We start from the raw sequence: 10606 nt of genomic DNA, 5'->3' as shown, positions 1-10606 counted from the left end.
CCTACAACTATTTAATGCAACTGAGGGGAAAAACAAACCTACTTCCAAAAGGTTTTGATCTTACATCGAATGCTCCCGAAGCACTCAATACAGGAGTAATTCTATGAAAACCATCGTTATAGCAATTGTCACTGAGCTCAGCTAGAAAAAGTCATTTAGTGAAATGACAAGAGACATGATTCAAGGTAATCATGCAGAATAAAGCAGGGTATACTACATGGACAGCACACGCACACACGTGTGCGCACACACGCGCGCATATTTACAACTGCACTATTATCTGGAATACTATTCATTTCAAAGACACGGGGAAGCTAGCACAACCTCCCTAGAGAGTAGCGCAGCTCAGTCAAAGTCACGGTTTGTAAGAACCAGCGGAGCAACCAGAGTCCACACGTACAGCACGATGCCAATCCAGCTGGAAGATATCTTCACCCAGACAGACGGCCATTTGCTGGTCATTGTCTCATAAGAAGAATCGGGACTGTGAAAAAAGGAAAAGAAAGATCATTTACAATTTTTGTTTCAGTATGACACACAGGCCATGTATGACACGTAAGCCACTCCTCAACGTGGTTTTCAGAGCAGATCATTTTCACGTCAGCTCCACCCCTCCAAGGACATCTCTACCCTTCTTCCAGGCAGTCCACACCAATTTGTACAAGATTGTACCATCTGTAAGGTGGTGTCACAGGAAGGTGGAAAGCAACAGCACCCCAAAAAAATATTTAGTAAGAGAAGCTGTCAAGAAGCAGCAATAATTACGAGAAATCTCTAAGCAACTCTGTGGAAAGGCAGGAAACGGACAGCATTTATAGATAGAAATAATGCATTTTACCTTGCCAAAAGACAACGCCTAGAAGAATTAATAATCTTGATGTCATATTGACCCAAGCAGGGCCACAAATCAAATCCACAGCAGGACTATCCATTAAGAGTTTCTTTTGAAGCGAACACCTTTCTAATGTTGCTATTTTGATAAAAATTGCCCTTTACAAAATTATGAGAGACCATAATTTGTATTTTTAAATTCTGAATAACATCTGCTCAAGCTGCTAACATAATAACAATTCACACATAGGAGGACTATTTTATTGTGAGGACCTTTTCAGGGAGCAGACAACCTAATTTCCTTCCACCAGACGCCATCACAGAATGGCCGAGGTGAGAAGGGACCTCTGAAGGCCATTTAGTCCCTGCTCAAGCAGGGGCACCAACAGCCAGCAAACCAGGACTGTGCCCAGATGGCTTCTGAATGTCTCCAAGGGTGGAGACTCCACAACAACAGATCCCTGGGCAACCTGTGCCAGGGCTTGGTCACCCTCACAGTGAAAAAGTGTTTCCTGCTGTTCAGAGGGACCCTCCTGTGTTTCAGTGTGTTCCCATTGCCTCTGGTCCTGGCACTGGGCACCACTGAGAAGATCCTGGCTCCTTCCCCTTTGCACCCTCCCTTCAGGTAGCTATAGCTATATACATTGATGAGATCTCCCCTGAGCCTTCTCTTCTCCAGGCTGACCAGTCCTAGTTCCCTCAGTCTCTCCTCACACAAGAGATGCTCCAGTCCCTTCATCACCTTTGTGGCCCTTTGCTGGACTCTCTCCAGTCTGTCCCTGTCTCTCTTGCACTGGGGGGCCCAGGACTGGACCCAGCACTTCAGGTGTGGCCTCACCAGTGCTGAGTAGATGGGAAGGATCGCTTCCCTCGACCTGCTGGTATAACATGCCCTACCTCTCCTTTTCCCAGCTCTCTCTACCAGACATGGGCCTGGTGTTTACTTATTTCTAGTTGTTACGGAATTTAAGAATCTATCGTGCTCACTTCAACCGGACATAGTTCAGCAGACCAGTGAATCGTGAGAATTATCCTAGAAAATATGATAAGCACTTGTGATCAAGGCTGGCTACTCCAATTTTCAAATACAATTCTTTTAATATAGATCAAACAGTATACTTCCCTTGAGAAGTGTCATTCAAGACCTATATTCCTCACAGCACACAACTTATGCCTCCTTGTCCAGCAAAAGATAGCATCTTGTATGCTCACAATTAGCACAATATGTTATCAAACGTAAATACCTGTACCAGTTGGTAAGCGTCATCATGATATACAGTGATGCCAGGAAAAGCATGAAATGAAAGAAGGAGTAACTGTAAGTGACTCCATCCCTCTCGTTATCTATGGCTCGGTGAACATCATCTCCATCGTCAAGGGCGCCGTCACTCCTGGGCATTCCATCCTCTATCAGTGTTGATTCATCACTGGTCAGCATCAGCTTGTTCACTTGGCTGTTGTTGGATGTTCGGATGCTGTATTTGACAGGAAAGGACACAGTACAATTACCAAAATAAATACAATTGTATCTGACAATGAGAAGTAATCCAAGTTAATAGGATTTTTTTTTTTTTTTTTAAGGAATCTTACCTTGAATAGAGAACACAGAGCAAAAACAAAACCAGTCCTACAATTCCTTGTGCATCCCACCACTGAACTACCTGACCTTGGGTTGGAATGGTGGTGCTGTTGTAACCAATGATGCTCAGCAAACTTGGATTACAGCGCCTGTCTGTGGGGGAAATCACATCAGAACTTACATAAAACAAGAACAGAACAACTATTTAATAGTACCTTTCCACACTGAATGCACAGTGACAGGAAGGAACTTTGTGACTGTGACAGCCTTGAAGTAAAAAAGCTTTGAATCTAATTTTAGCCTATTGGATCTCTCGAAAAGACAGTAACTGGCATAAAAATCTGTCTCTCTGAGCAGATAAAAGAATTTTAAATTTATGTAAGGTATGCATCAACTGCTTTACTGTTCCATCTCATATAATCAGATGCAACAAAATAAAAATGCTCTGCACATTAAGCTTTAGAAATTCTACCACTAGAAAACAACATATACTGTGCAGACAGGGTACCAGAGCCATCTCAGGGTTGGAAAAGAATGCTACAAAGTCAGTTTGTATTATCAACATTTCCCAACCCACAGCATCCACACGTAACACAGATGAAACAGCGGAAAGTAGCAGACAATCTCATTTCCCCATAATTACTGCAGGAATTAGATGTGACTCCTATGTATGCTGTTACACGGAAGCACAGGAGATTGTCCATAATTAAGACAAAAGGGCCAGAGATCCAACTAAAAACATCAAAATCAATATTTGGCAGTTTATTTAATCACCAGAATCTGTGAATTTATTTATTTAAATTTAAATTTTTTAGATGCTTAGCTGTTTTCAGACACAAGAAACACTGAAAACATTTATTAATACATTTTTTAAAATCCTCAGTTCGGAAAAAATATAAATCAGTAGTATCACAGTCGCCAGGTAAAAAACTTGAAACCTGGTAGGGAGATGAACCTTCCAGACACCTTAGAAGAGTCGTGGTATCTGTAAAATCTAAGCTTTAGAATACTGCAATCCTGCCAATAAAAGGTAGAAATTCTTCCATATGACAAACATAACAGCAAGTGAAAAACATGTTATCTTTGGAAGAACTATTTCTTCTGTATTATTACCGAAAGTTGGGATGGGGGGGAGCAAACACAAACTAATGAGTCCTGCCTCTAACTTGCACACATGACAGCGCCCCACTCTAATATTGCAATGCAAAAAGGTGAAGATACAATTTACTGCTGAACTGGTTCCCCCAAAAGCCATATACTGCTACTACACTTACCTGGTTCATTGGTCATAGCTGACCAAGTCAAATACATTGTATAAATTGTGATCACAGAAGACTGCAGCAAACCAGATCTTGGCTGAGATTCCTATATGAAGTAGTCACAAAACGGCAAAGTTAGACAACTGAAAGTCTCAGGCACAGTTATATTATAGCTTTCCAGGACTGATAACACACAAAAAAAAACCCACACCTTAAAAGGTAACAGAAGTAAAACTATACCTGAATCTTTGGCAGAATTGACATTACAGAAGCACCAATACACAGCAGCATATTAACACTGATGAATGTCTTGTTTTCAGAACAACCTTCTGGATGAGTGTAATAAACATAAAACAAGACAATAGCTACTAGAGACAGCAGATAATTGACAGCCGTAGCTGACAGCAGAGCTGTGAAGAGAGATGAAAAAAAGATTTAAACTGGTTAATAATATAGAGTATTAAAATTGAAATAATATTGCATGATTATCAGCTTTTGTATACAGTATAAAATGACAATTAGAGAGCAGCTCTGGGCACTGAAATGTAAAGCAATTAAGTTCTCAACTCTCTGAGGTGTTAAAAAGAAAGAACACAATAAATGGGAAGCCTGAAACCATACTTGACTCTCCAGTGCTCTGACAGCAACCAAGAAGAGCAAGTACAAAGGAATACAGTTACACCACGTACACTTTGGCTAAAAGCTTAAAAAAGAAACTGAAGAACTATGTCTCCAATAGAAGGAAAAACAAAATCTTATTTCCAAATTCCATCTTATTAAAAACATTAAAGAGTGAAGTGGCCATTGCACATAGACAGGCTGTGCCATCTTTTGAAACACCTAAATTATCACATCTGAAACGCTTTATTAGAATTAACATATCATTTCTCCAGCGAGATGACTTGTACTCTCCTTCGCTATCTTGGCCTTTCACTCAGCATATACCTTTGAAGAATGACCAACCGACAGACAGAAAGAAAAAACCGTTATTTTGAGATGCTTATGCTCAACACGAAGCAGTAACAAGCTAGTTCATTTTTAATCAGCACTAAGGTGTAAGAAAACCTGAGGCTAAAAAAAAAAAACCTACAATTGCCACTTCTCTGCTACCATAAACTGACTCCCTGCTGCCAGGGATTAGACCTTATTAGTCAGAGGATGCTGCCCCTCTCCCTGCCCCTTCCTTATTTAACCATACATCAAAAGAACAGCTAGACAATGGAGCTGAACTACACCATCTGAGAAAATGATACTTATGCATGAAGCAACCTTTCTGCACTCTGGTAAAATGCACTACTCTGTGAATAACTTATTTAACATAATGCACAATGAAATTTAAAACTTGATTGTAGTACAGTCCTTTACCTGCATACCAGCATCTTGAGTTTCCTTCCTCCATTTTTTCAACCCAAGATTCATTCCAAGAGTGGGCGAAGTCAATAAGCAAGACCAGCTGAATAAGAATAAAGCAGAATGCTCCAGCCATACCTACATAAAACCACACTAAAAGAGAAATAAAACAAAGCCAGTTCAGAACCATAGATAATTTACCACCCTGTCTTAATGTCCCTAAACACAGAAAAGTGCTGTAGTTACACAGCTACAATTAAAACTAAGACATCAGCATACACTTAGCTTTGTTTTAAAACCAGTTACACTGTATCATGGTGCAGTTGTAAGACAATATTCCCTTACCAGTTGTAAATGGTCCCTCTGGTATGAAGAAAGCTCCAACACTAATTGCAAGTGCTGTTGCAAATTTAAAGAACCAGAATCTAAAGGGAAATTTTTTTTAAAAAAAAAAAAAAGGAAAAAAAGAGAAGTCAGGCAACTGGTTAAGTCTGATCTAATTCACAAAAACTTGAAAGTACACAAAATGCACATCCTTAAGAGTTGTTTTTTAATTCACTCATTCTTAACTCACTGCTTTTGAAGTAGGATAAAAATTTTATCTGCCCAAGATTTTTGTTTTCCAGAAAATTATGCATAAACTGTGCTAGACTGACACAGAGTTTGACACGTTTCCCATAGATAGTTCACTCATGCATTACAAATGAAGCGAGGGTGGAATATAATTGTGACTTGTTTTGTGGTTTTTTTAAGAAGGTGTTTAACTAGAGCAGCGAGATTATTGAACTGCCTGCATATCACAAAAATGGGTTAAAAAAAAATCCCTACGTGGTTTTATATTAAAAACCAAAAAGGCAGGTGGTCTGGTTGGTGCCTACAATGACACAAAACATTATGCTGGAGTTCCCTATCAGTCTCGACTTATTTCCTAAAAGAGAGAGATGTACAAAAGCCTGGATTCTTCCCATCTAACTTCAGATTCTTTAAATCCTCATCGGATGTAGGCCTATCACAGCAACAAAAGTAAAGGATCTATCCCTCACAGAAAGAACACAATCAAATTCTAAGTCCTTGTTTCAATGCAGTAGCATTGGAATTTTTTTTTTCCCCCCCGCAGTAAAATGTAGGCACTCATGGACAAACAAAACAGATCAGATGTTTCCTAGAAAGCAGACAAGAAAACATCTTCCACCGAAGATTCCCCGAACTCGCCCCAAATACAGACTGCATACAAATATATCCTGCGTAGGGAACTTCAAATCAGAAAGTTATGCCAACAAAACTGTAAGGTGAGGACTATTTTTTCTGATCACAGTGACAGGCAGCTCCAAATAGAGGCATGGTACCATCTACATGTACTTCACAAAACTGAATATAGCAAAGACACGCACCACACCCCCAAGATGTCAAACACTTGCATGGTTTTCAAGTTTTCTCTCTCTTCCCATTTTTCCCCCATACTTCGAACAAGTTTAATCTCTCCTTCTGGCTATTACAATCAGGTGATGGGGACCAGAGTAGTAAATTCCAATTGTGTGCAGAGGAACTATGTGAGGTGATAGTGCAGAATATGCAAAATATGGACTAATTCACTGGGATACAGAGAAGTGATGAAACTCAATTTGAAAGCTGAATTATCTTAGAACATTTACAGTGAAATACATACCCCCCTATAATTAGTTTTTTAAACCACACAGGGAATATTTATTTTTTTTAAATCAATGTCATTCTCGATTATAGAAATAAGAGCAGGTTCAAGTTTGTATAAATTTCATCTCGAATTCCAGACTTTTAAGGTATTGTAACACTCTGCCCATATAACACGCATGACAGCCGTAACCAATACTCATCTGAAATAAGACCTACAGTTGCTATGCACTCTGTACAAGCCAGCAACAATCCTCTGAATACATTATAACTGATTTTTTTCTATTATTAACCTCAGGAAAGAAACCATTCTGACTGCTGTTACAAAAACAAAGAAGGTGAACATTGGCACTGGACCACATTACTGGGCTTAACTTACATGCAAATATGAAAGAGGTAGTACACACACATGGGAAAACCCAATATTCTGAGTATTCCAAATGACTGACACAAAGATTACATGCAAAGTATTACTGAGCATACACACAATTTCAAAAATCAAAAGCCACAGTTCTCATAAAGCTACCTGTAAAGCTACCTGTAACGCAGTGTTGGAAGTAACATTATTAAATATTGTACCAGTAACAGTTAACGAGTATCATTTTTCCTTTTATCCGAGTGCTGACACAAGACTGGCTAAGAAAAGTAAACTGCTATGGGTTGCATAAATAGTACAAAAATTTGTACTGAAGAGCACAGCTCCAGATAAGGGTATCAAGAAGACCCCAACCACGTAAGAAATGGTTTTACGTAAAAAGATTTCACATCATCTAAAAGGTGTCTTTTATTCTTAATTAAAAGAAAAAAAAAAAAAACACACCCTACACCAAACCAAAAAACTCAACCCAAACAAAACAACAAAGTGTTGCTATAGAATGTACCTGATCCAATTTCTTCTTGCTTGTAACAAATATGCTCTCCCAAACAAAGCAGGGTGGAGGGAAAGGCTGACCTGAGCTACTGCTGCTAACACCTCTTAATACCGTACCCAGCCCCTTTTTCTTTGGACCGAAACAAACAAAAGAAGTAAACAATAGAAGTAAACAATATGCTGCTCAGTCTTCATTATCTTCCTTTCCCCTACAGAAATAATTTGAAGTTTGTTTAATCTTATTATACTGAATATAAAATAAAATTATTTCTTCATTTTATGGCTTAGCTGTTCATACCTTCCCTTAAATATAATCGCCTTGGAAAAGTAGCAGCCTAAGCAATCACTGTGACCGCCAAGACTAGGCGCCATAAACAGTTTTATGCTTTTTAGTGCCATGCCCTATTGCAAATATTTACACCTCCTTGGCTCAAGAAGCTGCATTACGTGTAGGCTGAGCCTGGATAAAAACTACTTGTGTCAACCCACAAGCTGAAATTCCACTATTATCTTCCATCTGATAATCCTAACTATAATGAAATACAAAAGAAAAATTTACTGGGAAGCTCAGAAACTAAATACCTAACTCGCTCTTCTTTATGCAGAGGGGATGCCGAAAAATACATAGCAGAGGGGGGAGAGGTATGTTACATGTCTCTCTATATAGATGTATAACTGTTACAATCTAAAATATAACTGTTCAGAAAAGAGTAAGCCCTTACAAACATCAAAGTTAAGAGGAATGTAATTCCTAGAGGATAGATGAGGGTTTTTTTAATCTTTCTATTTGTTGAAAAAAAATTTCAGTGGAATGGAACTTAGTACTATTATTCACCTCTGAATTTTGTCGTCTTTGGACAAAAGCAGAATCTCTAATCTTGGGAAACCTCTGGACAGATTATCCACTATTATAGTTCAGGCTCTGAAAAGCGACAGCCACGTGTATCTTTTCCTCTTACAAAATTAATCTGCCATGTCCAAGAACTCTAAAAACTTTGAATGCCCTCTACTGCAACAACACTCCTAGCTACTAGCAAATTCTCTGTGGAACAGTAAAGGTGACCAGCTTTTTTTTCACAGCAGCTGTATTTCATATGCACACACCGCTCATCTCAGTTGTCATTTCTGTATCTTACCCATTGTGCACCGCTGCTCTTGGGTCATTGCTGCTCTTCACTTTGATCATCAACAAGGAGAAGAGAAGGAAGAACATGGCCATACCAAAGCACACACGGTACACGGCTTTGTAACCGACCAGTACATCGCAATTCACATGGCCGTGCACACCAGGAATAGTTGTTCCCAGCCCTCCATCACAAAATCCAGGAATCTGTGATAAATACAAGATACTTCAGTGATCTGTAAAAGGCCTCCTGTGAGTAAATAAGTATTAGCAATTTATTAATATACAATTCATTAATATTGTAACATTACGCAACTATTAATATTTCTAAAACATACGATACTGAAGAGCTGCATTGTTAGTTACAGTCCGACCAGAATATTAAACACATTCACCGAAAAAAATCCTGCATAGGCAAATTCTAAACAAAACCAAAACCAAATCTTATTAGCAGTGGGAGTTCTTTTTGTTATCAGCAATTTCAGAACTTCCCAACGGAACACAGTTTTCACTTGTTGATCTGAATCAGGAGATAAATAAAAGATCTGGGAGTTGGTAAATTTGACTTGACAGTTACTATCAGGTTCATGACATAGCTAGGAGAAGGCAGCCTGCTTATGTCTCTTTAAAACAGAAACAGTCCATCAATTTGAACTATCTGTAACCTCCACAAGAAGCAGCCGGGAATATCCTTTCCAGTCAAGACCAGGACATAAGCAACATCTTTCTGAGGTCAAATCATACTCCAGAAGGCTGAAATTTTCTTTCCTAGGTGACTAACATGGCTCTCACTGAAGCTCTAATGTGATTACTATACTACACTGAAATAAACATTTACAGATGAGTAACTATGTGGGGAGAAGATCACAGGCATGCCTAACAGAAGTTACTATCTACTAGAAAAAAATTAATGACAGCAAAACAAAGACTAACAGAATCAAAGCACACGCAATCAGAGTTCAGTAAACCTATAAGTTTTCCCATCATTCAAGTAAGCACTCTGTGATTTTACATGCATTATCACATCTTCGTGTAACTAACGAACTGTAAAATCCTATAAGCACTTCCTAATTTCCTTAGTGAAAAATATGCTACTACCATTAGTGAAAAATATTTTTGTTATGCATTTGCAGACTTTAAAATAGAATTTTAACTAGTAGAGCACAGTGAAAATAGAAGATATCTTATATTGTGGTTATTTTTTTTCTTTTATTAACAGCAATCAAAATTAATTAAGTGCCACAAATACAAGTATCTCAATAATAATTTAAAACTCCACATACAAGATTTTAATTTATGTATCAAACAAGAAAATGTATTTTTTTCTGCTCTGAGCTGTTAAAAAAAGGGATGTAACTTTATTTCTAAGTAGTGCTTTTCATCTGCACAGTGATTGTCCCACAAGTTCTTTGTTTATTTGATCTACAATCAAATTAATGGTGACTGTGAAGCACAGGTGGCAGCACAATTACATATTTCCAAACAAAACCCATCCTTTCAACATGTCATTTACAATTATCTGTGACATTTGTTCTACCAAACACGTTAGCAAAGAAGTAACCTGACCTTCTTCAGCTGCTCTTCCATGCCTGGTATTAACATCACACAGGCAACACTCACACCAAGTAGTAAAAAGAATGCATAAATCAGCCGAGTTATGGTGGAGTTGTTTCCACTGGGGCAGCATCGGCAGAGCAGGCATGGGGCGCTTCCACATAAGCACGGTATCTGACAGAGACAGAACATAAAACAAATTTTTTTAAAAGTTTTGCATTGCTAGATTCCAGTATTTAATCAGGCTGCATAGATCACCAGAAGTTATGCTGGAAAATGACTCATCCTATGTATCTCATCACCAGCATAGACTACGTCGCTGCACCGTTACAGAGCCCACTCACAATCTCGGCAGTGCTTCCTAATGCATCACTATTCAGTGAAATTAGTGT

General features: G+C 38.6%; 1 protein-coding gene across 1 annotated transcript; it reads right to left on the bottom strand.

Annotated features, from left to right (window-relative positions):
* Window positions 1-3: 3 nt before the first annotated feature.
* Window positions 4-10382, bottom strand: SERINC1 (serine incorporator 1). Its single transcript, XM_009704252.1, has 9 exons — window positions 10227-10382; window positions 8674-8867; window positions 5365-5444; window positions 5035-5172; window positions 3910-4079; window positions 3685-3775; window positions 2422-2563; window positions 2076-2306; window positions 4-484 (listed from the first exon to the last, which is right to left on the bottom strand). Exons 1-9 carry the CDS (start codon window positions 10260-10262, stop codon window positions 346-348), a joined length of 1221 nt encoding a protein of 406 aa, XP_009702554.1. The 5' UTR covers window positions 10263-10382; the 3' UTR covers window positions 4-345.
* Between the last annotated feature and the right edge of the window lie 224 nt (window positions 10383-10606).

This window comes from Cariama cristata, unplaced genomic scaffold (genome assembly GCF_000690535.1).
Source record: "Cariama cristata isolate BGI_N322 unplaced genomic scaffold, ASM69053v1 scaffold6107, whole genome shotgun sequence".
Taxonomy (NCBI): domain Eukaryota; kingdom Metazoa; phylum Chordata; class Aves; order Cariamiformes; family Cariamidae; genus Cariama; species Cariama cristata.
Note: the sequence above shows the minus strand (reverse complement) of the source record. Positions and strands in the feature narration are given on the sequence as shown.

Excerpts from the sequence above, each read along its gene's own strand:
- SERINC1 (XM_009704252.1), bottom strand. The coding sequence starts at position 10,262 with ATGTTAATACCAGGCATGGAAGAGCAGCTGAAGAAG. Across the intron at positions 8,868-10,226 it reads TGGAAGAGCAGCTGAAGAAG|ATTCCTGGATTTTGTGATGG; the intron begins GTCAGGTTACTT and ends TATTTATCACAG. Across the intron at positions 5,445-8,673 it reads AGAGCAGCGGTGCACAATGG|ATTCTGGTTCTTTAAATTTG; the intron begins GTAAGATACAGA and ends ATTTCCCTTTAG.